Raw genomic sequence first — 27,653 nt, 5'->3', positions numbered from 1 at the left:
GGGAGTCCGCAGGCCTTAGCTCCCGCCAAGCCCTCCAACTCCCGAGCACCACAGAACTGCAGTCTGCCTAACCTGGCCACACCTGGGTGTCACTTGCTGTTTTTACTCAATATTTTTCTTTAAATTGACTACCTTTTTTACTTTAAAAAATGTACTTCAAAACAACTTCTTAGTCCTACTTTCGGTGGAAAGCTAGGGTCACTCACCAGAGAGAACTAATCTAAATACAAAACAGTGTAGAGGAACCACTTCTGCCCAGAGCCAGTGGGGGGACCCTGCCGAGGGACCAGGCAAGGGTGCTGCTGGCTGCTGCTGAAACAGTGGGGATTAGCACCTGCTGGAGGGTGTGAGAGCCACATTGGCACCAAACTGGGATTTTCTCCTTGAAGGAGAGGGCTGAGAGAAATAAAAAAGGATTACCTTCCTCTGGGAAGAGTTAGTGCCACCTACAGCTATGGCTTTAGGCCACCTCCTAGGATTTGGTGGTTTCACAGCCCCCTGCTCTGTCCCCACTGCCTCCTGGGGACACAGGTGGGGTGCACGGGAAACTGGGGCCAGAGGCCCTCTCTGCTGGGACAACCAGGGCGGAGGCGCTGGTGCTGGTGGTAAACGGATGGGGGCTGTTTGGGCTGTGGTGTAAACACCAAACCACTTGTCCTCAGGCCAGAGCCCATTTCTCATCTCAGCAAAGTGAGTCACCCTCTCCCCGGCTCAGTTCCACTTGCCTGCTCAGCAGAGCATCCTCCACTGCTTTTCCCGTTGCTTCTAAATCAGCCAGCACGTGTGCCCAGGCCTGAGGCCCTCCACTCTCAGATCTGTGTGGGCAACCGATCAGTCACTCAACCTGCCCCGATCAATACTTTGCTCTCCCGGAATTGAGCTCTGCTGTGTGCAGCCCGGCTCAGGGACAGGGGGACATGGTGGGGAACAAGTTGAGTCTATGTGCCAAGGAGCTCGTATTGTAGCTGGGGAGATGGTGAGCACGTAAGGCAGCCAGGCCATTTCGGATAAAGCTCAGCACCATGGAGAAGTAGGCACAGAGAAAAATGTAGAATGGCAGCAGTGAGGAATCGCTGAGGACACTAAGGGGTGGGTGATTCCCAGAGCTCACCCCTCAGATGCAGCAGACGGACTTAGCCTGGGGAGAAGCTGCTTGGAAACCATGTCCACCTCTCTGAGGTAAGGGTTTCAGCCTGAGAGCTGCTCCTAGAAAATTCAAGGGCTCCAGATGAGGCTCCCCACCTAGGGGCAGGTGGCCCCAGGGGACCCAGGACAGGATGGGGGTTGGTATGATCTCCTGGAGTAGCACTTCTACATCACACCCTCCAGTGTGCAACGGAACCTGGACATGCGACGGTAGGGTGACCACAAAACCGCAGACAGCGTGTCCTGTGGCAAGTGAGCCAGGGTTGGTGTCTGTGCCCACACTCATCTGGGTGACCAGGGACCTGCCTTCCCTGCTCTCCCAGCATGATACTGTCTGTGGCATCCCCACTGAATGGCTTCCTGTCCAGCTCCCCACTGGGCCTTGGGGTGGTGAAGGGTGGGACTGCGGTTCTCAAGGCTGCATTGCAGCATTGTTCACGGCAGGGCCACAAAGGGCAGGTGCTCAGGTCCAGGCGGGGATGAAGGCAAAAATGAGCATGGATATACTCATACCCAGTGCACCAGGGCTTCCCCATGCTGCTTCATCCTGGCCAGCATGGCTGTCTGCAGTAAGGCCTGATAGTTTATGGCTTTTGATACAACACCTACAGCTGCTCCTTGAGGGGGTTATGTCCTGATAAACTCATAAGTTGAAAATGCATTGACTTCCACCAACCTGTTGAACCTCATAGCTTAGCCTAGCCTACCTTAAATGTGCTCAGAATACTTACATTAGCCTGCAGTTAGACAAAAGAATCTAACCCATATCTTACAGAATTTACTGAATACTGTACTGACAGGGAAAAACAGAATGAATGGTTGTATGAGTACTCAAAGTAAGGCTTCTACTCCATGTTTATTGCTTTTGCACCGTAAGTCAAAAAACTGTAGGTCAAACCATCCTAAGATGGGGACTGCCTTTATTTTTGGACTAGAAAGCCACATCTTCCGGAGAAGATAAAAACCCCAGTGACACTGGACATGGGGCAGGGACAAGCTACCCTCCCAGGGGCTGTCCTCTGGGGAGAGATGGCCTGGATAGCCCATTCTTCCCTCCTTGTTAGCTTCACAAGAACCAAGGTTCCTGCCTCTCTGGCTGCATCTCCCACCCACCACACTCACAGTGCCCTGTTCGACCCCATCTGGCTGAAAACACACCCCTGTGAAGCCTAGGAAGAACCTCCTTCCCGATGAGGACCCGTGACTATGGCAGCATCAGGATCCCTGGAGCCCCAGTGGCCTCAGTCTGGGCCTGCCACCCGGACCGCGCGACCTTGAACAGCTGTGGTGTGGCGCTGGTTCGGCAGTGGGACTGGACCTCCCTTGGGGAAGAAATGGAAGGGATGCCCCACAAACCGGTCCCTCCTCAGCCTCAGGGCTGTCAGCTCCTCCTGCAGGCACCTTCCCTGGCCACATCTGGCCACACTTCCTCCTCCCCACCTTTGCCTCCAATGGCTTGTGTGTGGTTTCTCCAGGGTCCCCACCGCAGGTTGGTCTGGGCTCCTGCTCTGCCCTCCCTCCCCCAGGCACCAGCTCTGCTTCCCCCGAAGCAGGTGCTCTGTGAAAGATTCACAGAACAGATGGATGGGTAGATGGAGGAACACCAAAAAATATTTGTACAGAGCTCAGAAGCTTCCCCAGCACTCCCTTTTGAGAGTGTTACCTAAAATGACCTTTCCCAGCAGCCTGCAAAGGGGTCACTCTGCAGTCCACAGGCCTTACGACCTGAGATCGCTGCTGATCCATGGTCTGCTTTTGGAGCCTGTGATATGCCTGGGACTCTGTGGCCCAGCTCTACTGGATTCCCCTGGGACCCTCTACCTGGGTCTACCTTCCCCCACCACCCCCAATACCCCAGGCCTCCCACAGGCCTCTTGCTACTGCTTTCCACAAATATTTCTCAAATGTACATCACACCTGCCCCTCTCCTTAGGCTAGCCCCTAAGGACCCCTCCTCTGTGTGGTTTCCAGTTCCTTCTGGCTGTGTGAAGAGTCCTCTTCCTGAAGCTTCTGCCCACCCTCCTCTCTCAGTCTCTCACCTTCCCTGAAGCCTCCTGTCTCCCAGTCTCCCGCCTGCCTCTCCCATCCCAACCAGCTCACGCCCCACCTTAACATGATCTTGACCACTTCATACCTTGCTGAATTAAAATGGGAGCTTCTGGGAGGAAGGTGGGGGGAAGACAGTGTGGACTCTGCACACCCCAGGCTGAGAGCCCAGCTGGCCTTGGCTCTGTGAAACCAGCACTTCCTAGTCCTCAGGCCCATTCCCCATGTCCCCTTGTACTAGAAAACCCCATACTTCCCTGCAGGTTGTCCTGGATTCTCCCACTTGGGTGAGCTGGGATGCCAAGGGCCTTGTGAATCCTTCTCCTGGGGAAAGAGGGGTTTCCAGGCTGGCCTGCCATGGGAGCTCTGCAGTGTCATCAAGCAGCCCCCTCCCCACACTCAGCCCCTATGGCCTTGGCTCTGTTGTAGACTCCTGGTTTACCACCTTTCCAAGTATTATGGAACAATCCTTCCCATGCAAAACAAAAATAACAAACATAATGAAAAAGACCAACCTGCAGATTCCAACATTATTACACATATATTTCTGGGTGTTTTTTTTTTTGAGACAGAGTCTTGCTCTGTCGCCCAGGCTGGAGTGCAGAGGCGCAATCTTGGCTTACTGCAACTTCCATCTGCTGAGTTCAAGCGATTCTCTTGCCTTGGTCTCCCAAGTAGCTGGGATTACAGGTGTCCGCCATTATGCCTGGCTAATTTTTGTATTTCCCAGCAGCCTGCAAAGGGGTTTCACCATATTGGCCAGGCTGGTCTCAAACTCCTGACCTCAAGTGATCCACCTGCCTCGCCTTCCCAAAGTGTTGGGATTATAAGTGTGAGCCACTGCACCTGGCCTATATCTTTCAAATAACTGTTGATGGCCAAAAGTTGCAATCAAACCTGAGACTGCTGGCTGGCTGATCTACTGAAAAGTGAATTAAAGCAGGGAGTCCTGAAAAATGACACACGTTATAGTTTATTTTCACTTAGGTAAACATACATTCATATGTCTGTCAACTTTTAGAGACACAAACTCTTCCTGAAGTACAGTGGCAGGTTCTGGGGTGATGCCACTTCTTGCTTGAATCATAGCACACCTTGCATGACACCTTGTTTACTTTTTCCAACACAAGTGAGGTGGCAAAGTAACAAATCTGAACTTTAAGCTGTTATGACTCCCTGTCCCCAAACTCATAGTTGTCTTGCCCACACCAAACCTATCTGTGACTTTTATTGAGGCTTTACAAAGCATCCACTTTCATTTCCACAGAAGCCCTCCGAACAGTCACAGCCCATCAGTTGGCACAGTACTCCAGGCCGTGATTACAGTGAGTGTAACCGGCATAAACAGGTTTTGGACAACCACCACAGATTCAAAGGGATGCATGCGGAAGGGCAAGGGGGTTCTAGAGAGTGCCCACTCCCTGGAGGGCCCACCCTGCACTGACACAGGCCAGCATGCTTTGCAGTGAGAAGGGAGAGCACCCATTAATCCAGTGAGTGTTGATGACAGTTTTGTATGCCAAGATTTCTGCAAGGCTTGTCAATGACTCTGCATTTATCACAATGGCTTTTGCAATGTCTGAAAAATGATAGCACGTGCACATGCAAGACATCACTGATTCGTGGCTTGGGGACATGTGACTCTGTTTGTGGGCCCTTTGCAGGCACTCCACAGTAACCAACCATTGGTTGGCCCAGGCCACTGGGTTGGCTTCCCCACACTCTCCTCACAACCTGAACAGAGTCAAGGCAAATGAGGGCTCCCCTGAGGTCAGCTGGGCCCACCCACAAACCAGCTGTGAGCCTGGCACCTGCAGATCTGCAGTGGGTCTCCCCTTAGAAGCAGGACCTCCTTTCTTTGCCTCCTCAAAGCTCTCTGCCTATCCTGAAGTCGTAGTCTGAGCAGATGGGAGGAAGGACTGGGGTTAATTTTCAGTGTCCCCACCCTGCAGACAACCCCAGGCTCTGCCCCGGCTGGGCCTCCCAGTGTCCTTCTGCTAAAGGAAAGAAAATGAGATGGCCAGGGAGACCCTTCCCTGTAACCCTGTGCCATCCTGGCTCTTGACACGCTCAGCCACCTGTCCTGTCTTTTGGCCCACAGCCACCATAGCTGACCAGACAAGAGGCAATAGTGTCGCCTGAGAAACACTGACTCAGGAGGAAATCAAGCCAGATATTTCTCTGGGCCAGGAGTAAATAAATAAACATGCAAAGGTTCTGCCTATGGAGGGGAGGGTGGCTATGACAGCAGAGAAGAGGTGGAGCCTTTTTTAAGAGCCAAATCTAAGAGGTTGCTGCCTTGGAGACAGCGGTAGCCCCAGGCTCCTGGCTCCCCAGTTTCCCCAGGGAAGGAAACTGCTGACTCCATCAGACCCCTCACTTGAGTGGAGAATCCAATTTCACCCTCTGGGTCTCTGAGGCTCTGCAACCTCCTGCCCCCTGCCTCAATGTGTGGCATCCCACAACCCCATCCCCTACACTGGGGACTTAGGGGCATCATAGCCACTACATGGCCAGCATGCCTTCCCTGGGTCCCTTTCCTTCAGAACTGAGGCTGGCACCTCAGGTTGTGGCTGGGCCCAGCTGGCTTCAGGGGAACCCTCAATTGCCTTGACTCCATCCAGAATTCCACCACTCACTCCCTATAGCCAGCCCCAGCCTCTCATCTGTTTTGCAGCAGTAAGACTTCTTCGGTCTTACTGTCCCCAGCTCCCTCTACCCTGAGCTTCACCAACAGCTGGGGGATCCTTGTAAAAACGTGGCAGTGTGTGTCTCACTTGTGCTTGAAACCTTCTCATGCTTGCCAACCACAGGGCATACCCCGAGTCAAAGTCCCACCAAGGGACCAGGGGTCGGCAATGCCTGGCCTCTCTGACTCCCACCCTCATGCTCTCCCCCACCGCCCTGCCATGCTGCCTTTAGCTGCCTCTCCAGCACTATCCCTCACTTTTAACTCAGGGCCTCTGCACTGGCTGTTCCTTCCTCCTAGAAAGCTCTTTGTCCAGAAAGCCAAGTGGTCCTCCACACCCCCTCCTCATCCAATAGCTCAGATGTCCCCTCCTTGGGAGGCCTCCCTGCCCATCCTGTTTACAATGGAAAATGACCCCCATATTCTAACACAGCCATACCACGTGTGCTGCCTTGCCCTAAGCATGGTCCCTTTTTAGCATACTGTATAACTTACTTAGAGTGTTTATCGACACCCCTCTTTCCCACTGTGCCATGGGGCAGGGGCTGTTGGTCTGTTCGTTCACTGATGTGTCCCATGTGCCTGGGATACGTGGACCTGGCAGCAAGCAGGTGCCAATAAATCAATCTCAGTCCCTTGTAGTGACTGAGTGAGAGATCTGTCAACATGGTTCATGGAGGGGATAGTCAGGGACTTCGGGAGGCCTTGTGGAAAAGCCCGTGGCCTTCCCTGGGTGGACATGGGTACATGTACAGCCCCCTCCCACCTGGACTTGGCCGATCCTCATGCTGCCCCACTATTGAGCCTTCAGGGCCAGGAGCCAGAATGTCCCCTCATCTTGTAAACCATTTGGGGCTGGGCTTCTGTTGCTGCCCCTGCAAGTGTGCTCCCACTCCACACATCCACTGCATGGTCCCTCAGCCCTCTTAGAAGCCCTAGCCCTCATCCTCCGCTTTCCTCCTGTGCCAGTGATAGGGATAATTCTCCAAACCCTGGCCCACCCAGAGCCTGGGGCTGCAGCCATCCACTGTGGTCCCCGAGTACTGCAGTGGCCACACCCTCCACACCTCTTCTATCCACTCCACGCCATCCTGGGAGAAGGAGAGCCCCAGAATAGCCAGTGTGGCAAGATGAACACACTGGAGACTGAGGCTAAGCACTCTGGGAGCCACAGCAGAGACGGGGGTATCAGTGTGGTCAGGAGGATCCCTGGGGAGGTGGGCAGTGTTGGGGGGACAAGGGCAGCCCCACCAGTGCCTCTGAGTTCCAGCCACAGGGTGGGGCCGGTCTGGGCATGTCTGTGCTTGCATGCGTGGTGTTATCATAGAGGAAATCAATGCCTGGCACTGGCCCAGTGTTTAAGGGAAATGAATAGATTTTGGCCGAGGACAAAGAGAGTTTGATTAATCAGAAATTGGATAATGGAGGCAACACTCTAATTATTTTTCTTCCCAGCATTTTATCGAGAAATATGTTTGCACAGCATATCAGAGGTAACGGAGTGGGTGAGGGGGTGACCATGCTGGAGCAAAGCCCAGCTCGGGGACAGGCCACCCGTACCCGCCTTCACCAGCAGGGGTCCTGGTAGCCACTCCACAGGGCCACAGGAAGCAAGAGGGGTGGGTGGGGCTGGCCTGAGGCCACATGCAGCTGGGGCAGCTAAGGCCAGAGTGGAGAGGACATGCCCTGCAGAGTTAGGCAGGAGGAGGCACCAAGCCCTTATGGTGGAGTTGCTCCTCCTCTGGCCTGGCCACAGTTAGAAGTAGGGCCATAGTCACACTAGTGTGGGGGTACAAGAAGAGTAGAGGTGGGGTACCACCAGTTCATGGGGGTCAGGGCGTGCTGGAGCCAGGGTCTTCAGAAGGCCCTTCTTGGCAGCTTGGAAGGTTTTCCCATCTTCACCCCTGGGGAAGCCTGGTAAGCTGTTCCATAGCCAATGTCAGACAGGACAACTGGGCCCCACAGACAGAGAGCCTGGGACATATGCCTCAGCCCTCCTTGGTCACCTTGCCCCCTCCTCCCTTGCTGACCCTACTCCTGCAACACCTGGAGTTGAAACCACACAGTTTAGCACCTTGTTTTCATGGTCATCCAGCCTCCCAATTCCAGGAAGGCTTTTAGGGGCTCCCTGCTGGAACAGAGATCAGCACCAGGTGTACACCCAAGAGAAGGCTCCTGGCCTTGTAGAGTGGTTGACTCTCTGCCACTCATTCACTTACTCATTCATTCATTCAGTGTACAGAAAGAGGTTGCCATGGACCAAGTATGGGGTTGGATCCTGAGGTCACTGCAGGGAGTTGAGCATCAAATGAGAGAAGAAACAGTCAGCAAATAACGACCTGCGCTGCTCATGGGACTCAGGAAGAGGGACGCCAGTCCTTCCCAATAAGGGGTCAGTCAACACTGGTGTCCCTAAGGAAAGGGTATGTAAGGAGAGACAGGGTGGGTTAAAGCTGCTAGGTAGGAGGCGGACACAGTGGTGAGGTTCACCAGTAACTGGCAAGCTTGTCTAAATCCTGCATCCTGCGCCTGCTGCAGACATCACTAATCAGCCATGACTCTTTCCCTCTGAGCTGCTGCACGGCCTTAGAATCCTCTTCAGCACAGTGTGCTTTAGGCAGCCACTCCAGAGTTGAGATAAGAAAGGAAACTATCTGTACCCTTGACCCAGTCCAGAGCTTCCAACTCAAAGGCAAGGAAACCAAGGCCCAGAGAGTGGAAAGCATTCACAGGGTCACCATCACAGGCAGAGTGGGACTTCCACCCAGGCCTGGTGCTGTCCCTTGCCCTGAGCTCCTCTGCTGGCCTGAGAGGCTACTCCCTGATCTTGGGGCACCAGGGCCACCTGGAAAGGCCACTCTACCATCACCTTGTTCCTTTACTATCATCAGGGTCTTGGCTCACCCCCTTAGGACAGTTTTCCACAGACATGCCTCTGCAGGTCATCATCCGTGAATCCCTGTGTCTGACCAAGGCCCTACAGAGTCAAAACGCATCACTGAGGGCCTGGCGTCAGCCCAAGGCATCTGTCCACCTGCCTCTGGCTTGAGAATGACCCACAGTTGGGCATGACGGGGCCCAGCTGGTAGCATCCACCTGATTTGTGTTTGGTGGCCAGACCTGAGTCCCAAAGACACATCTCTGGGGACCCAAAAGCACAACCTCTTAGGAGCAAAGGGTTGAGCTGCAGCAGGGGTTCTGCAGTATGAGAGCATACAGACCAGCCCCAGGGCAAAAGGGGCTGGACATGGCCACTCAGGTGTGCCTGTCTGCAAATGTCCACTCTCTCCACAGTGATTCCCTGGGCGCCAGTTCTCAATGGTGACTCAGCAACATCCCTGCCCTCATGGAGCATACATAAACACACATGACGAATGAATCAAACAGGGAGCAGGTCATGCTGTGGCGAGTGCTAAGGGGGAAAAAATAGCAGCAGGAAAGGGCACAGGAAACGTGGTCAGGAACACGGCACTGTCCTAGTTAAGAGGCCCCACCAACCCTGTCTGGAGCAGGGGCCACAGCTGAAGAGCCAGCCCTCATTGCCATGCCAGCCCCCAGCACAGCCGGCCCTGCTGGTCCTCCTCAGCCACTCTTCCTATGACCAATCAGGGTGAAAGGGCCATGCTGCCCAGACGCGGGGCTGTCCAGACCTACTAAGGCACTGGGCACATGAGGCCCACTGTCCACACCTCAGAGGACCTTGTCTTCCACGACTTACAAGGCAGACCTCATGAAGGGGTTCAGGGAGCCCTGTCCTGGCAGCTCTCCATCCCAGGGGCCAGGGGTCTCCTGAAAGGTTTGCTCTGACGGCGGCCCCCATGGCCATGAGAAGCCTGGTTGAGCCCTCGGGGACAGGGTGTGTTTCTGGTTGGAGGCTGCTAGAAGGAACACCCCCGGGCCTGACACTATTTGTAAGGCCCCTCCCTGCACTGTGGCTTTTAACAGTCTCGCTTCTTAGCACTTTTTGATGGATTCTCCAGGGACGTCTCTAAAAGAGAGTTATACCTTAATTTAGAAGCAAATAACTCAAAAACTCTGTGATGTGGCAGGTTCCTTTGGAAAAGAGATGAATGCAAAGAAGCCACTGCTGTGTGAAGCTGTGGCCATGCTGGTCCAGGGCCTGCCGATGGAACCATCTAGACCTCAACCTCGAGGTGTGCCTCCTGCTGCCTCTTGCCCACGGGGCCAGGGATCAGGGTCCAGGGGCTGCTGAGGGTCCACAGACCAAGAGGCAAGAAGCAACACATTCACTTTGGGCTCCCTGGGCCAAGGGGCCAAGGTGAAACTCACAGGCTGAGCCTGACTGACTCCAGTGGCCCTGAGAACCCAATGCAACACAGCCGCCCACTCAGGGAAGGGAGGAGAAATGTTGTGGTGAGTGGGCAGTGGGCAGGTTGCAGCCCACCCTCCAGGCCTTCCTTCTCCACAGGGGCCACCATAGCCCCAGTATTATCCTCTAAGTCCCCGTAACCAGCCAGCTTTCTGGGTACTCACTTGGGCATCCACATGGTTTTAATGCTCTGCTGTCACTGTTTCAAACTGCATAATTTTAGTTTTACTTTTGTAGATACAGGGTCTTACTATGTCGCTCAGGCTGGTCTCAAACTCCTGGCTTCAAGTCATCCTCCTACCTCAGTCTCCCAGAGTATAGGATTACAGGTGTGGGCCATCATGTCAGGCCCTTAATCATTTTCAAACGGGGGCCCCAAAAATCATGTGGCCAGTTGTGCCCTCATTGCTCAGTCCCTGGGCATGCCCCGCCTGCTTGACACAGGGGACTTGCCCTCTGGGACCCACCCCTTTCCAGACTCCCCAGCCACCACTACGACTGTGCTTCCACCTTACTTGCTTGCCAATCCTCAATCTCTCTTTCTGGATGCTTCTCAAATCATCCTCCCCGCAGTAGAGGCCCTGGGGCCCAGCTCAGCCTCTTCTGATCCTATCTACCCTTGAACCCTAAGTGACCTCACATGGTCCCTGGCCTCCCACACACCTCAGTGCCAAGGGCTCCAGGTTGCCACCTCCAGCCTCACTCTCCCTCTGGCTACCACATGTGCCCATCAATGGCTCCCTATGTCTCAGAGCCACCTCCTAATTCCCCACCTCTCAAGAATGGGTCTTTCTGCATCTTGCTTCTCAGCCAATACCAGCTCTGTCCTTCTACTGGCTCAGACCAAAGCTGCAGCTACCCTTTAAAAGGTGCAGCTTTTAAAAACTAATCTCCCACCTGCATTTCTCAGGGCCTCCAGAGCTCCCGCCCCTGAGTCAGCAGCCTCTCTGCCCAGAATGTTGCAATGGGCCCTGATAGCCCCCAGTCTCGTCCTACCTTAGCCTATTCTCCCACCTCAGCAGAGAGATCTTTTCCAAGTGTAGATTGGCTCCAGTCTCTTCTCTGCCCCAACCCTGCCAAGGTCTTCCTGTCTCCTTGGAGCCTGCTGAGTCCGGCAGGACCTGGCCCTGAGACCCCATCCACGCCCCTACACTGGGTGCCAGCCACTCTGGTAGGGCCTCCAGGGGCCAGGAAGTGTCTGCTCAGTGCCTTTGCACCTGCTGTCCCTCCCCTGCTCAGCCACACCACTCACCCAGCACCTCTCCAAGGCACTGCGTCAGCCCTCCCCACCCCCATTCCTTGCCCTCCACCTTCTGCTTTAGTGTTCTCCACAGTGTGGCACTCCGTTACACATGTGTTACTGCCAGTCCCTGCCCGTCTGGTGTGAGTGCTCTGAGTGAATGTCATGTCCCTGCTGTACCCCTGCACTTGGCACAGTGCCTGCCATGCAGCAGGTGCTGGTAAATGTTGGCTGAACAAATGAATGGATGAATCGTGTGAAGTTCTGCTCCTCGGGCTCAGTCCAGAGGGCTGATGTCTCCTCCTACGTGCTCCAGGATCTGTCAAGTGGTCCCTGCTGCTTCACTCCTGTGAAGAGCCTCCCTTACCAGTGTTCGCATGAAGGAGCCAAATGCATGGGGTGGGGCTGGGTGGGGGCCTAGTGTGGGGACAGGGCAGGACACTCTTGGCTTTGGGTATGGATGAGGACAATGAGGCTCAGAGAAAAAAGGGCTGGACCTAGGGTGTTGGGGCCAGGGCCTGACCCAGGTCTTCTGCTGCCTGGACTGGAATTTGCACCTCACCACCATGGGACCACAAGAGTCTGGGTGCTCCCATGTCCCTCCCCATTCTGCCCAGGCTGCAGCACAGCCTCTGCTCTGGGTTTTTGCCTGGGGCTGACCCGTGGCCTGGGGCTGACCCGTGGCATGACGCCTCTGTCCATTTTGCTTTGTGCTCCTTCTAGCCAAGCACAGTGCTCACAGGTGCTCAGAGGCTTGGCTACCCCAGGTTTCCTTCCTGGAGAGTTCGGGAGAGCAGCATGCTGACCTGCCTCCTCCAGTGTTACTGCACATGGGCCATGGTGAGCAGCAGCAAGAGCACCTTTGCCGCCACACAACAACTTAAGTTTTCTGAGGCTAGTGTGGGAGAGATAGCACAAGGCTGCCTTCGTTGCCTCCAGGAAAGAAGCCGCACACATGTGGTCACACACAAGATGACTACATTCAGCATTCCTAAATTGCTATATTCAGCATTCCTGTCCCACCGGCCTCTCTGCAGGGCAGCCTTGTCAAGTCCATCCAGTTACCTGCAAATTCCTGGAACTGTCCTAGAAGCTCCTGAGGTCCAGACTGAAGCACTTTTCCTCCTGAGACTCCAGGAAACAAAAGGCCTGAGAGGCTAGGGACAGAGGGAAGAATCCATTCCCTGTGTCCCAAACCCACAGTCCCATGCCAGGCCCCTGCAACAGTCCAGGTGACCAGCACAGAGCACAGCAGCTCACCCTGCTCAGCACAGACAGCACAGACCGCACACCCCACGAGGGCAGGCCTTGTTCTTGCTGCACGAACCTGGGCCTTGGCCAAAGCCAAATGTGTGTTGGGCAGGGAGGGTAGGTACACTACAAAGATGAGTAACGAGCAGCCCCTTCAGAGGGAGAGCAAAAACATTCCCAGAAATGAGGGAGCAGACCTAGGGCAGAAAGTGACACCAGCTTCTGAGGGGGAGAAATTATGTCTTATTCACCTCCTGTCTCAGAAAATCAACGTCTGTTAGAGGAACACACAGGAAGACTTTTAAACCAGATGCCAGCATCTCCTCATTCCTAGAGAATGAGGCTTACTCAAGGTGCATATTATATCCAAGCACCGCCAGGCCATCCACACCCCCACTGCACCCCCTAGATGGATGCTCCCAGGCTGCGGCGATTACTGCTCTCAGATGTCCACGGCCCAGAGGCACAGAGGCACCAGCTAAGCATCATCCCCAGAAACAGGCAACTCCATCCAAATAGGGGGCTGCAACTCCATCTGAATTGGGTGGTTACCCAATGCCCTGGCTGTGCCCTAGGGAAAAGTGCCTGGAAGCGCAGCCCCAGGCTGCAAGGAGCCTTCCCCAGTCTTTAAAGTTAGCTTTTCCCCAGGCCCACCCCAGCTCATGGGGTCATGGAACTGCTTCACTTTTACAGATGAGGAAGCTGTGGTCTCCACCACAGCCACAGCTAACAAGCAGTGGGGTCATTCTGCTCCCCAGCTCCCTTAGCCCCATGCAGCCCCCACCAGACTTTCCCGCCATACCTCCTACTCCTCCCCAGGCATGCCCAGTGCTCCCATCAGACCTAACTGCCCAAGTGCCTCGGCCCATTCTCCTCTCTGCCCTCAATATCCACCCTAGCTGTGCCCATGTCCTTCAAGCTCCAGTTCAAATGTCATATTGCCCACAGGCTTGCCTGATCCCCAGCCCAGGGCACCTCTCTGAGGTCCCTCCCAAGGCCCCTGTACCTGCGCTCAGGCTGGGTTTGACCGAGTGGAGACGTCTTCCCCTATGGGGTGGGGAATCAGTCCTGGGAGGGCAGACCCAGTTCACTCCCACCCGGTACACCCCAGCACCAGGCCCTGGGGGAGTGAGCACTCAGTAAATATTTGTTTAATTGAATTTGGCCAAGGAGCCTTCTCCACAGAGCTCAATCCCCAGGGCAGGGAAATCACTTGGGCAGAAAGGAGCCGGTCGGGGGGCTCAGCTGTCGCCCCAAGCAACACAGTCCTTTCTACCATGCGGGTCCCTCAACCCCAACACGGACTCCGGGGACCGCTGGTCTTGCTTGGCATCATCCTCGTCTCAGTAACAGGAGCCCTAATTCTCGGCCTAGGCCGAATCCTGCCATCATCACTCAGAAAGGCTCAGCACCGCCCTAAAGGCAGAGCCCCCTCGGATCGCCCGCAGGATATGGAGCGCCAGCCCTGAGGCCCTCACTTCCCTCCCCCAAACACCCCCACCGCCTTTTAAGGGAAAAAATATTGAGCCAGGAACATATTACAATCGCAGTGGGTCAATACTCATCTCTTGCTCTAAATGCCTGAGGAACCTGCTCGCTGCAAGAGCAGTGACCGAGAACTGCGAGCCGTCTGTCTCCGGGCCCCGGTCCTCCGGCCCAGGCCTCTGGGGCCCTTTCCTCGGTTTAGGGCAAGGCCCTGCGTTGGCTCCGGCAGCCCCTCCCTGATCCCCCCTAGAGAGACCCGCCTCAGCGCCCGGCCCGCCTGGGCTCCGCACCAGCCGCTGCTCGGGGGCGCCCGGCGGCCCCGCGCGGCATCCCCGGCGCCCTCTGTCCACCCTCCCGGGCCCGCAGCCGCCCCCTCCCGCAGGGTCCTCGGCTTGGCGGCGCCACCCTCTCCCAGCACCTGCCCGACCGGAAGCCGCCCCCTGCCCACCTCGCAGACGTCCCCGCCCTTGCTGTCCCCCATCCCTGCCGGGCATCCCTGACGCTGCGCCCCGGCAGATCCAGGGCACAAAGGCCCGGGAGGAGTCCCGAGTGGGGGCGAGGTGGACGCCCCGGCCGTGCCCCCGACCCCCGAGGCTCTGAGGCGCGCGCCCGGCCGCGGGTCAGCTCACTCACCTCCGGGCCGCGGCACCGAGCATCTGCTGGGCTGCTCAGGGCAGGGCAGGGCGGGGCGGGGCGGGGCGGGGCGGGGCGGCGAGCGCGGGGCCGCGGCGCCTTCGTTCCGTACGACGCGGGCGGCGGCGCCCACGCGGGGACGTGACCGGACCGCGGGCGGCGCACACGCTCCGGCCGGCCTGGCTCCCTCCGCCCGCCCTCCCGCGCCGCCCGCAGCCCGCCGCCCGCCCGCGGGTCCGCCCGCCCCGCGCCGCGCCGCCGCCGGCAGGGGGCGGAGTCGCGAGCGCAGCCCGTTGCTAGGCCAACCGCGGGCCGGGGGTGCCGCGCGCCCGCTGGGCACCACGCGCCGGGCCCCTCCGCCCCGCCACAAGCGCTGGCCCTCTGTCCATTGGGCAAAGGCGGCTGACGGACGGGCCAGTAGCCCAATGGGGGCGGACGGGGGCGGGGTCGCGGCTCCGCGCGCGCCGCAATCCCGCACGCGCTCGCCGCGCCGGCGTCCCAGAGACTCCGCTGCCCTGAGGCCTGGTAGCCGAGCCAGCGGGGCCACTTCGGCCTGAGGGCAGCCTTGGCCCTGGCGTCTTTTACCGCAGCCAGTCCCGGCTCACCTTCTCTCTACTCGGGTTCAAACCCAGCTCGGCCTCTTGTGAGCTCTGCGTCCTTGGGCAACTGACTGACCTCTCCCAGCGTTTCTGTTTGTAAAGTGGAGCTAGTGGCACCTGCTTCCCTGGATTGTCTCACCACTCCTTCCCCGAACGCGTGAAAGGCCTATGCAAACCCTAAAGATTTGCACCGGTGAGGTTTGTGCAGCGATGGGAGGGGGCGTTAGTCATCTCTGCTGCTCTCCCCCCACGGCGTGTAGGGGCTCTTTGGCGTCCCTGGCAAGCCTAGCCCACGGAAAGGTGGCCTTGGGAGGGAAGGGAGGGAGAAGGGCCCAGGAGCTGGCCCCCAGCCCAGACAAGCGCGAGGGAGCCAGTTCAGTTAAGGCCATTGGCGCCTTTGGGAAGCTCGTAGAAGGCATCAGACCCTCAGCAAAATGCAGCTGAACACAGGCTGCAAAATTCTGCTTTCAATTTCAGAGCCTATCTGTGGACCTCAGGGCCAGGAGCCCCTCAGTTCCATGCTTAAAAGACTCTGAAGCCAGAGGGCCAAGACATGAATGCCGCTCTCTGCCTTCATCTTTGTAACCTGAAGCTTTGTGTGTCCTAGAGCATCCCTGGCAAAGTGCAGATGCCTTCCCAGCTAACATCTTCCTTATCACCTTACACCTTTGTGGTCAGTTTATGTGGATCATGCCATTCTTTGAGCAGAAGCCCTGGAACTGGCCACAGCAGAGGTTGATAGAGTGGTCCCTCCATCCCAGCTCTGTAGGGGAGAGGCAGGGGCATGTGCCTGGCTTTGCCAGCTGGACACTGTGGCATCTCAGCATCATTCCATAACCTCTCTGGGAATGTTTCCTCTGCTGTGAGATGGAGACCATTGCATTATGTACCGGCAGGGTCGTGGGCCACCTGTGAAGGTGCTGCCTAAACTGTCAGGAACAGGACATATTTGTTATGGGCACCGTGGAGGCAAACCTAGTACTCGCAGGAGGTGGCCAGTGAGGACCAAGGGAATTCAGCCAATGGCTTAGGGGCTACTCTTTGTGCTTGCCCTTCACATTACCAGGCTGTGTCAGGCTGGACATCTCCCCAGGAGGACCACACAGAGACCAGCATTTGTGCTACCTGGCTCAGCCTCCATTTCCTCTTCTGTCAAAAGGGGATGTAACAGACTGCAGTCAGAGGATGGTTCTGAGGGTTAATGTACATAGGAAATGTACATTAGCGTGTCTTAGGATAGCCAGAGGCTGCTTCCACTTCAGAGTCAGGGGGTCAGAGCTGAGTTGTTTGCAGGGGTAAGCCCGCGTGCAAGAGTGGGATGGCCCTTTCCAGTGGTCCAGGCATAGAGGCTAGCCTGTGGAGGGGTCCACTGGGGCTGGCTGCCACCTACCTGACTTGACCCTGGTGACCACCTCAAAGTAAGAGAGGGGCATCTCACCTGGCATCAAACCAGTATCGTATTCACACAGCAGTCACTTACAGATAGCTTTCTTCCCCAGGGTATGTTGTAGACACAGTTGTAGGATTCAGACTGCCCCTTTTCTGGCAGACTCTCCGCCTGTAGCGCAGGGGCAGAAGAGAAACAAGAATTGGTCACTACAGTCATATGAGGCTATCTGAGGAGACCCAGTGGGGCTCTGGGGGCATGTGGAGCGGGGGAGCATTGGGCATTGGGCCAGCTTCCCAAAGGAAGAGATGCTTGGAATGAGGCCATAGTAGGAGTGGAAATGGCCAGTGACATAGGGTGGGAGAGAAGTGAGTTCCAAGGCAGGGAGGGTGCAGGATGTGAAGGAGCGTGAGGCCAGGAAGAACCCAGAGAAGGGCCAGGTGCGGTGGCTCACGCCTGTAATCCCAGCACTTTGGGAGGCCGAGGTGGGTGGATCACGAGGTTAAGAGATGGAGACCATCTGGCCAACATGGTGAAACCCTGTCTCTACTAAAAATACAAAAAATAGCTGGGCATGTTGGCACGTGCCTGTAGTCCCAGCTACTCAGGGGGCTGAGGCTGAAGAATCGCTTGAACCCAGGAGGTGGAGGTTGCAGTGAGCCGAGATTGTGCCACTGCACTGCAGCCTGGCGACAGAGCAAGACTCTGTCGCAGAAAAAAACAACAACAACGACAAAAAACAGAGAATACCAGTGTGGCTGGGGCCAGTGCCCATGCACAGATGCCAGCTAGGGACAGTAGATTGGGAATGTTGGCCTAAGAACCACTAGAGAGTTTTAACTTTAGTATTTTAAATTTGAGAAAGAACAGAAGTTTTTGTTTTCTATTTATAGTAGGCATGCTCCCACAGACAATGTGAGTTGTCCTATAATCAAATAACAAAAACATCAGTTAGTCCATAGGAAATGGGAGTGAGCACAGAAGGCAGTCTGTGAGGCCAAGTTCAGTGTAGGGTCCGCTGTGGCTGTGAGATGGCAGGGAGTCCAAGAGCATGCTGGGAGACAGTGGCGGGGCATTATCAGGGCCCAGGGAGATGAGACAAGGGGAGAGGGTGGGGACCACTGGAGGAAGAGGTGGTGCTTACCAAAAAGATGGAGGAGCAGTTGGAGAGGTGATCAGGAACCACAGAATGGAGAGCACCAGAGCCACAGGAAGAGAGCAGGGGGTGAAGGAAGAAGCTGTTAATCATGCTCCCAGCTACTGGGAAGCCGAGAAAGCTGAGAACAGAGAAGTAGCCCTTGGAGCAAAGGCAGCCCCAGTGGGCATCAGTGGGCCGTGAGTTCAGGGCACAGGGACACAAAAGGCTAAAGCTGGACAGGTGGGTCACCTGTGGCAAGGTGGGCCCCAGATGCCATATGTGGATGTGCAGTCCCATGGCAGGAAAGGAAGGGTGTGGCTGTGACCAGAACCTGGGTACAGATACTGTCCTCAGCCCTCATTGGCTGGGAGACAACAGCTGGGGCTTTGCAGTAGCCAGAGGAAGGGGGCCATGTTGACAGCCCACTCAGCACTTCCCCAACCCAGCAAGTACAGCTGGCTGAGGAGTGGCCCCTCAACATGGTATCAGTGCCAGCACCCACCCCCACAGCCTGCCACAAAGAAAATGACCCAACCCCCACCACTGGGGCTCCATGCCATAGGCATTCATGACCCCTTAATCACAGTAGATCTCTTTGACTCATCAACCACTGAACCCCTGCTTATCAGCCAGGCCAGATCGGGTTGCCCAGCCAGGTCAGCCCAAACACACACCTTTGTTCCCCTGCTGTTCTGGACTCTCCTCTACCTCCATGAGACCCAGATTCCCTGGGGCCTCTCTTTGTGCACCTCCAGAGCCCCTAGGACCTTGGAATTCCTGGTCTACACACGTGTCAACCTGTTCTATAATGACCTGTCCCCAGCTGACTCTTCCACTAGTTTTCCCACTTCCCGGGGGGTGGGGTGGGCATGTGTTGCTTGTCTCTAAACCATGGATGGCCCAGAGCCTGGCCTGCTCTGGTGCCACCCCATCCTGGCTGGTTCTCTGTGCCCCACCTGTTCTACCACCCCCGCAACTACCCCCACCCCCAGCGGACTCTCAGGCTGCCGCCCAATTGGGTGGGTTTCCCAGATTGTTTCCCTGGGGTCTGCGTGCCCCACCCCCATTTGAGCAAACCATCGCAGATCTGGGTTAGTTATAAATAGCCAGGCCTGAGACTCTTCTTTTAGCTGAAAAGAAGCAAAGTGAACGAGCAGAAAGGCACACCCGGCACGCGTTTTATTTTTAATCTTCTCCCTCTGTCTCAAAACGAACCCCAGTCCCCGTGCTGAGCATTTCTAGGAGCAGAAGTCCAAGACAAATGACTGAGAAAACCCAAGGAGCTGAGGGCCATGCTTGGCTTTGCCACCATCTGCTGTGTGACCTTGGGTATTCAAGTTGCCTCTCTGGCCCTCACTTTCCTCATCAAGGAGAGGTGGGCAATGGAGGTGATCACCTTGAATATTGACTTTTCTGACCTCAGCTCTCTATCCCTCCTTCAGCTCTGCCCCCCACTCAGGCAGCAGCTCCAGTAGTGACACTTGTCCCAGGGATTTCCTGGGAAGCTCAGATAGTTGCAGATGAGGCCACAGTCTAGTCCTGATTTGAAAATTAACAACTTCCTCACCCCCAGATCTTTGTTCAGGTGTCCCCATCCCAGAACCTTGACCATCCATCTGCCAGCAAAACTTGTAAAAGGTCAAATTGTCACCTCCCTGCTGTGAGCTGGAAGAGGGCCGTCCAGGTCACCACTAATTGGCTCCATAGCCAGGAACGGGTAGGGAGACTATGGGCAGAACCTGAGGGGGAAGCAGAGTGGGAGCAGGAGGCCAGGCATGTGGCCTGGGCAAAGCAGAGAGCTGAGCAAGAGAATGGATCCGACCCCTAGGAGAGGTGGCGGGGGCTCTGCACTGACAGGCTCTGCAGGGTTCAAACTGTGCAGCATTTGTCTTGTATCTCACCCCTCAGGCCCTTGCTTATAGCTGGGACTCGGTGTTGGTGAAATTCAGGAGATTCTTGCCACCCTAGGCCCACATGTTCTGGGCACACAGGGACAGACCCTTATATGGATGAGGAAATCCATGGCACGCGGAACTCATTTTCATCCATAACCCCCTGCCAGGTAGGCTCATTTAAGGGATAAGCAAACTAGGCTCAGAGAGGTTAAATAACTCATCCATGGTCACAGAGCTTGGAAAGGATATGTTTAGAATAAGACCTAGGCTTTTTTTTGAAATCTGTGTGTATTAAATAAAAAAGCCCAACACACTAGAAGTAACAGGAACCCGCTTTTCCTGGGGAATTGGAGCCCAGGGAACAAATGAGGCAGAGCTAGCTGCTCCATCTGACACCCCAGTGAGAAGCTGGCCAGGGGCACTGGGGGATGAGGCACTGGGAGCCGCTGCACATTATGAGACATGGGGGGCAGTAAGAGCCTCTCAGCACCCTGCTCCGCCTCTCTACATCACCCTGGGCACCTGCCGTTTGATGTCCTCAGGGAGTGAGGGAAGGAAGAAGGTTGGGGTGATGTCTTCAAAGAGGAAGTCCCTGGTACTAATTGGCACTTGGAGACCTTTAGGCTAATTAACCTGTTTATTTCTCTCTCTAGAGTAAATGTAAATTGGAGGGTTTAGCTGGGGAGGGCGGAAGAAAGAGGTGTCTGCTGGTGGCCACCTCCCTAGGGCCTGTAGATGGCTTGGCAGTGGGCAGTGGGCTGCAGGGAGTCTGGGGAGAGGCCCGGCTGTAGGGCAATGGTGAGGGCAGCCGTGTGCTGTAGGGAAGGGCACTCTGCACGCATTCTCTGTGCTCCTCATCTCAGAGACTCAGGAGGGCTGTTCTGCCCACTGTCCTGGGCTCCTTGGGATGCCACTTGTGCCTGGATTCTGGGTTCTCTAGGCAGCCGCTTGCTGACATTTCTCAGGAGGGAAGGGAAGAGTCAGGTGGGGCTTGTTTATGGGGAAGTCTTGCCTTACTGTGCTTCTTCCAGTACCTGCACCCCAGCTGTGACATGTGGAGCCCCCTTCCCACAGAGCCCCAGGTCCCTTCAAGACCCCTTGGCCAGAGCCTCTGGCTTCTCAACACCTTTAGTTAGGGCACAGCTCCTTTTGGTGTGGGAGACACTGGCCTACACTCTAGGTATCCGCCTCAGAGTCAAACTCAAGCTCTTCTCAAGGTCCGGTCAGATTAGTGTGGGGTCTCCGGCAGCTTTGAAATATTTTGGTGGATGGGAAGGGGGTGCTTGGCTGGCTCCCCAGCTCTGGGGCAGGAGGAGGGAAGAGTGGAGGTCTCCTGGTTTGCCTGGGCCCCACAGGAATGAGCTGCCCGCTCTCTGAGGGGTGGCTGCTGCCTCTCGAGCCGCTCACTGTGTGCCTGCCATGGGGGATGCCCCCTGAGATGCTGGCGACCAAAGACGGGCCCTTCCTGGATCCTCTGCACCTCTACCCTCAGGTCCTGATGTGGCTGTCACTGCAGCCACCTGACCCCTGGCCAGGCGGGACCTGTGTGTGTGTGTGTGTGTGTGTGTGTGTGTGTGTGTATGTGTGTGTATGTGTGTGTATGTAGCACTTGCAAGTCCTTTTGTCAAACCCACTCACTGGCTCTGCAAGACCCTCCCTGAGCCCTGCAGGCCAACTGGCCTGGGTGGGTGGGTGGCTGGCCTGCCCTCAGCATCCTTTCCTGTCCTGTAGGGGCTGAAGAGATCATCAGCAAAGGTCTGATCTCCCTGCTGGTACGGAAGCTGCAGGGGGAAGTGGAGGAGGAGTTCCAGGAGCTCATCCTAGACACTCTGGTCCTCTGCCTGCGGGAAGATGCCACCGAGGCCCTGAACAGCAATGTGGTGCCCATCCTGAAGCACAAACTCATCAGCACCAATGAGAACATCCGAAGCAAGGCTGCCCATGCGCTCCTTAATGTCAGGTGAGGCCTGGCCTAGGCTGGGTTTCCGCCAAGGCTGGGAGAAAGCACTGGAACTGGGCTGCTCCAGGGCTCAAGGGCGGCCACCCTGGGCCTGCTTCTCCTTGCCTGCTTGTGGCTGGGGGCAGGAAGGAACTGGGAGGGAGGATGACCTTCCCCCCTAGGGTGACCATCATCCTGTTGACCTGGGAGGGTCCTGTATCCCAGGAAACCTCTCAGCCTAGACAAAGCCAGTTGATTGAGCACTCCCTCCCCATGAGGAAGGCCAGCACAGGAGAAGCACTGGTGATGATCATGACACCCAGTGGTCACTGAGTGGCTCCTGTGTGCCAGGTGTTGTCTGCAAACCTCACATTTAGGCAACCCTCCAGAGAGGTGATATCTCCCTTCACAGGTGAGGGAACAGAGGCAGGGTCTTGTCTCTTACCCCAGGTCGTACAGGATCACAGTCTACCTCCTGGCCTGTAAACTGAACACAAAGCCTCAAAGCTGCAGGGGTGGGGTGCAGTATGGGTTCCCACACTGGGCCCCTCTTCATAACGATGGGCTGGCCACTGACCGCCATAGTCACTGCCTTAGCTGTGGCTATGTCTCTTCAGTGGAGGCCTCTTGCCTTCCCTAAGTCCTAGCTACTCTTCCTTCTGAGAGTCTCACTAGAGGCCCAGGCCAGTATTTCTGCAACTGTGGCCCTGACCTTGACCCCCAGGAGGTCTGTGAAAATGCGGATTCCTAGGCTCCGTCCCAGCCCCATCATTCTTAGGTCTGCTCAGAGGTCCCCTTTCTGTGGAACCAAGAGAGTGGCTTTCCAGGAGAGAGCTCTCTGTCTGAAACTGCAGCCTCCCCGCCATTCCCATCCTTCTGTGTCCACTGTGACCACCATCCCTGCTGTTACTTTGTGTGGCATCCCTGAGGGGAGCGCCTGAGAACAGGGCTTTCCTCTGTTTGCTGCTCTAGACCCAGGGTTTGCAGTGCGGGAGCTTTGGCCCCCAGTTGAAAATTATCTGGCCCGAAAGAGCACTGAGTTGGAGAAACCCAGCTTGGCTCAGCGTCTCGCTGTGTGAATGAATCGGGGAATCCCTGCCTGTGGGGCCCAGGACTCTGCATCTTTGATCATGGGCCTCAGGGTTGAGGCCCACCATCCTGAAAGCTCCATAGCCTCCTAATGTCACAGCTCATGGCTGGCCAACCCCATTTCCCAATCTGTGTTCCCAGGGAACACCTGTGTCTTTGAGGTCATTAAGAGCTCTACAAAAATAATTGTTCTTTGGTGGCTACATTTGGGAAAGGTTGATTAAGTGACGGGTCTTTGCACTGTGACACTCCTGTGGGGCTTGTGGACAGTGTTTCCTGGCCCAGGAGCCCTTCCTCTTTAGGGGACAGAATTGACCCCCTCACAGGAAAGTTTTGGGGAGTCCATCACCCTCCTTTCTACAACTGCATTTAATCCAGAGTAAGTGGCCTAAAGGTCACCTGGTCTGAGTCCTCAGCTGCAGTTGCCTAGTGCCCAGCAGCCACTGCTGTCAGGGGCAGCTTGGCCCATCACTGGCAGCCCTGGCTCTTAGGCAGAGTCAACACGAGTCTCCCTGTGGTTGACACCCCTGGATCTTGCTCTTCCCCATTTTGGGGCCACGGAGAACATGCCCTGTTTCTTTTCTGCGTGCTGGCTCAGAATGAGGCCCTGTGCACCCTCTGGCCTTCACTGGCAACACGCCGCGTTCACACCAGTGCTCCTCTGCACTCCAGCATCACCACCATGACCACCTGGGGTATTCCCAACACAATTTTTTGTGTCTCCCTGGGGCACTCCTGGGCCATGCCTGCCTTCTCCCTTCCAAGCAGAGCCCCTCTCTGTTCCCTCTCTGCTCCAGCATATCTCGTGTGGGCAAGAAACAGGTGTGTCAGTTTGACGTCATCCCCATCCTGGTGCATTTACTGAAAGACCCGGTGGAGCATGTGAGGTCTAACGCTGCTGGGGCCTTGATGTTCGCCACGGTGATCACTGAAGGTGAGGTGGTCAGGGGTGCGGCAGGGAAGGAGACCCCAACAGGCTAGCAGCCATGATGAACTTTCTGTGCTCGGGGGCTGCGTATTGTCCCCCAAACCCTACACTTTGCAAATACCCTCCGCTTGGCCTATCACTGATGTCCTTTCAAGGTTTGGTCCAAGGCTCAGCCCTCCCTCTTCTCCCCAGCACAGTGGCCCCTAATCAGTCACTCACAGCCAGACCTCTGTGCCTTCACACCAGTCTGTTCCCTGGGCCTGGAATTCCCACCTCCTACCCAGGCCCCTCATGAGCTGTGATTTCAGGGGTTGATTAGTTTGCCATTCATGATTCTGTTATCCTGAGGTCTAAGCAAATCTGGAGGCTATGACTCTGTGGTGTTTATTCATCACAATTATTTTTCTTAAACTGGGGGAAGGGGCAAATACAGAATTATCTCCCCGAGGGACTCCCAGCCAGTCAGGCTTTCCTCTGAGTCACCCAACCCTGGGCTAACGGAAGAACCCTGGACTATTCCACACCTGGCAGTCTGGGGCGTGGCACTCCCAGGACCCCTGAAAGCATCTGACTTTCCTTCTGGCCCCCACGCATCCACCAGCTTGGGGCCCTGTGCTTCCTTTGAGTTCCACGAAGGATCATCTGGGCTTGGATTTGCAATCAGCCTCCCACACCTGACCCTAATGCTGCTTGAGGCATGCAGATGGGGAGAGGTTGGGGCCTTTGGAGTCTGCAGTCCCTTCTTTTACTGGTATAGTCAGGATGCTGACTACATGGTGCATGTTTTTTGTTTTTTTTTTTGAGACAGAGTTTCGCTCTTGTTACCCAGGCTGGAGTGCAATGGTGCGATCTCGGCTCACCGCAACCTCTGCCTTCTGGGTTCAGGCAATTCTCCTGCCTCAGCCTCCTGAGTAGCTGGGATTACAGGCACGCACCACCATGCCCAGCTAATTTTTTTTTTTTTAATTTTATTTTTTTTGGTATTTTTCGTAGAGACAGGGTTTCACTATGTTGACCAGGATGGTCTCGATCTCTTGACCTCGTGATCCACCCGCCTCAGCCTCCCAAAGTGCTGGGATTACAGGCTTGAGCCACTGCGCCCGGCCCATGGTGCATATTTATCTTGGAGCAGCCTCAGCCCAGTATCCTTGGTCCAGCCTTCCTGCAGGAGTGCTTGGAGGGCCACGGGGCTCAAGACACAAGATGCTGGGACCCAGGGCGGCGAGGCCATTTATTCCCAAGCTGGCACTCCAGCTAAGGGTCCCGAAGGCCCTGCTCTATGCCAGGCCCTGGGAGGCAGTGATGAAGGATGTGGAGGAGAAGTTCAGCATGGGTGGGGCACACACAGGGGACAGGCCTCCTCTGGGAAAGGCTTGGGATCAACCCCAAGGAAAATGGGAGCTGGCAGGGCCCAGGCTGAGAGGTTCCACCAGCAAAGGGGAGAGTCTGCTGGGCACTGCAGGAGGGTAGGGCCGGCAAGGACAGCAGGAAGGGGCAGTAAAGGGTTGCGGAGGGCATCTCCAGGGAACCATGTGTGTTTTGTGGAGTAAGTATATAAGAAATATTGGCAACATAAATGAACTATTGCATTTCCTTTTTTTAAGAGCCAGAGTCTCATTGTGTCACTCAGGTTGGAGAGTAATGTCATGAGCACTGTAGCCTCAAACTCCCAGGCTCTAATGATCCTCCCACCTCAACCTCCTGAGTAGCTGAGACTATAGGCACCTGTCACCACATCTGGCTAATTTTTAAATTTTTGCAGAGATGAAATCTCATTATGTTGCCCAGGCTGCTTTTGAACTCCTGGGCAGGAACAAGGGTGGATGGAGAGGAGCCAGTTGGGGCTAGAAAGGCAGGAGATGAAGGGGCCAGGCCCAGGGTGGACCCAGCAAGGGTACAAGAGCCCTGAGGGTGAGAGCATGTTGGTGGGGCATAAACCAGGCATAAATCCCTTGAGACTGCACAAGGAGGAGGGTCAGGAGAGTGATAGGGTGAGACGGGGTGAGAAGAGGGCCCCTTGGGCTGTTAGGAATGCCCTGTGTTGGTGGTCTGCAGGGAAGTATGCGGCCCTGGAGGCAGAAGCCATCGGCCCGCTTCTGGAGCTGCTGCACTCCCCCATGACCGTAGCGCGCCTGAACGCCACCAAGGCCCTCACCATGCTGGCGGAGGCTCCCGAGGGCCGCAAGGTCCTGCAGGCACATGTGCCCATCTTCCGTGCCATGGAGGTGGAGCCTCACGAAAAGCCTCACATTGCCGAAGCCTTACAGCGGGCCGCCCGGATTGCTGTCAGTGTCATCGAGTTCAAACCCTGAGCTCCTCATCTGCCTCTGTGTGTGAATAAATGCACTCATTCTCTTTATCTGGTATCCAAATGGCACTTCCTGTTCCTGGAGCATGGTCACGTCTTCTCTCGCTCTCTTGCCAAAGGGGAAATGCCAGGCCCAGAAGCACTGGGTCCTGGGTGGCACAGGCTGAACTCAGTGCTGGGGATGGGTGGCAGGTGGCCTTGGAGTTGTGCTCTCTGCTGGGGCCGAGAGTCCCTCAAGAAGGTAGAGAGCAGGACTGAGCCCTCCAGGGACAAGGCTCGGGGCAGGAACTTCAGCTTGGGGTAGGAGGGAACCCAGATGCACCAGCCACCACCCAGGTTTCAGAAGATGGAGTAACTGACCCCTGGGATGTGGCTGGGTGTGGCCCTGCTCAGCCAGGTCTGCCCCTTCTCCGCCCTGGGTGATGAGAAGGAAGGTGATAGGAGAAACCCGATGCAGGTTCTTCATGGAAAGGGTGACTCAGTCATAAGAGGCTCCCCCAGGGATGAGTGCTCAGGACAGTGGTAGGTTCTGGTTTTCTCGTTAAGATCTTACTCCAAACAGCTGCATTCTTCTCCAAAGCAAGGAAGTAACTCAAGCAGCCTCCAGGCTGGCCTGAAGCCCATGCCACCCAGATCCCTTCTCCTTTGGGTGTATGTGGCCCTCAGGGCAGCCCTCTGGTGAGCCTTCTGCCTATGCCTTCATCTGTGCTCTTCCCTGCAGTGAAGGTGATAAGGAGGCAAGGACAGAAAGGTGAGCTAAGAGGAGGAGGAGGGAGAAGCGCAGCTCCAGGGGGCTCTGGGGTTCAGGGCTGAGGTTGGGGAATGACCAGGAGAAGCTCCTTAATCTCCCCCTACTCCTCTATGCATGGTCTGGTGAGGCAATTGTTCTCATTTGTGGAGAGAAGCAGCCTGTCCTGGCCTCTGTTGGAGGAGCTGCTGTAGCAAAACTCAGCTTCGGGGCTAGTCTCTTTTTTCTGGGGCTGAGCTAGAGCCTTACTCTTTCCCCAGGAGCTTTCTGAGGCTCCCTGTCTCGAAGGTTTCCCTCATTCATATCACCCCTTGACAACAGTCATATTTCCTGTGAGGTGCCAGAATAAACCTTTCAGCAAAACCAGAATCTCAAAGGGAGCCCCTTCTTGCAGTCCTTTCAGTGAGCCCCAGGGGCCCTCACTTTACCAGAAGAAACACAGAGAAGTTTATTGTCCCTGGAATCACAGGATGAATCCAAGTAGGGCCTCTTGTTGTGGAAGCTGGGCCCAGCTGGGGTTTCAGGTTCATTCCCATTCTCAAAAAAGGCACCTCTAAGAGGGCTGGGTGCAGTGGCTCATTCCTGTAATCCCAGCACTTTGGGAGGCTGAGGCGGGCAGATCACTCGAGGCCAGGAGTTCAAGACCAGCTTGGCCAACATGACAAAACCCCATCTCTACTAAAAATACAAAAATTGGCTGGACGTGGTGGCGTATGCCTGTGTTCCCAGCTACTTGGGAGACTGAGGCATGAGAATCACTTGAACCCAGGAGGCAGATGTTGCAGTGAGCTGAGATCATGCC

The 27,653-nt window shown here is 55.8% G+C and overlaps 2 protein-coding genes across 2 annotated transcripts in view; one reads left to right on the top strand and one right to left on the bottom strand.

The window, feature by feature from the left end:
• The window catches only part of GNAZ (G protein subunit alpha z), a 51,766-nt gene extending 36,694 nt beyond the window's left edge, over nt 1-15,072 (bottom strand). Inside the window, exon 1 of the mRNA XM_039462455.2 lies at nt 14,821-15,072. The gene's annotated coding sequence lies outside the window, so the exon portion shown is untranslated. The remainder of the gene's footprint in view (nt 1-14,820) is intronic.
• The window catches only part of RSPH14 (radial spoke head 14 homolog), a 79,073-nt gene extending 52,880 nt beyond the window's left edge, over nt 1-26,193 (top strand). Inside the window, exons 5-7 of the mRNA XM_003938540.3 lie at nt 21,571-21,799; nt 23,665-23,801; nt 25,851-26,193. Coding sequence (XP_003938589.3) covers nt 21,571-21,799; nt 23,665-23,801; nt 25,851-26,107 — 623 coding nt within the window. The 3' untranslated portion in view covers nt 26,108-26,193. The remainder of the gene's footprint in view (nt 1-21,570; nt 21,800-23,664; nt 23,802-25,850) is intronic.
• The last annotated feature ends 1,460 nt before the right edge of the window (nt 26,194-27,653 follow it).

Source organism: Saimiri boliviensis, chromosome 21, assembly GCF_048565385.1.
Source record: "Saimiri boliviensis isolate mSaiBol1 chromosome 21, mSaiBol1.pri, whole genome shotgun sequence".
NCBI lineage: Eukaryota > Metazoa > Chordata > Mammalia > Primates > Cebidae > Saimiri > Saimiri boliviensis.
The sequence above is the reverse complement of the archived record's forward strand: the minus strand, read 5'-3'. Positions and strand labels throughout refer to the sequence as shown.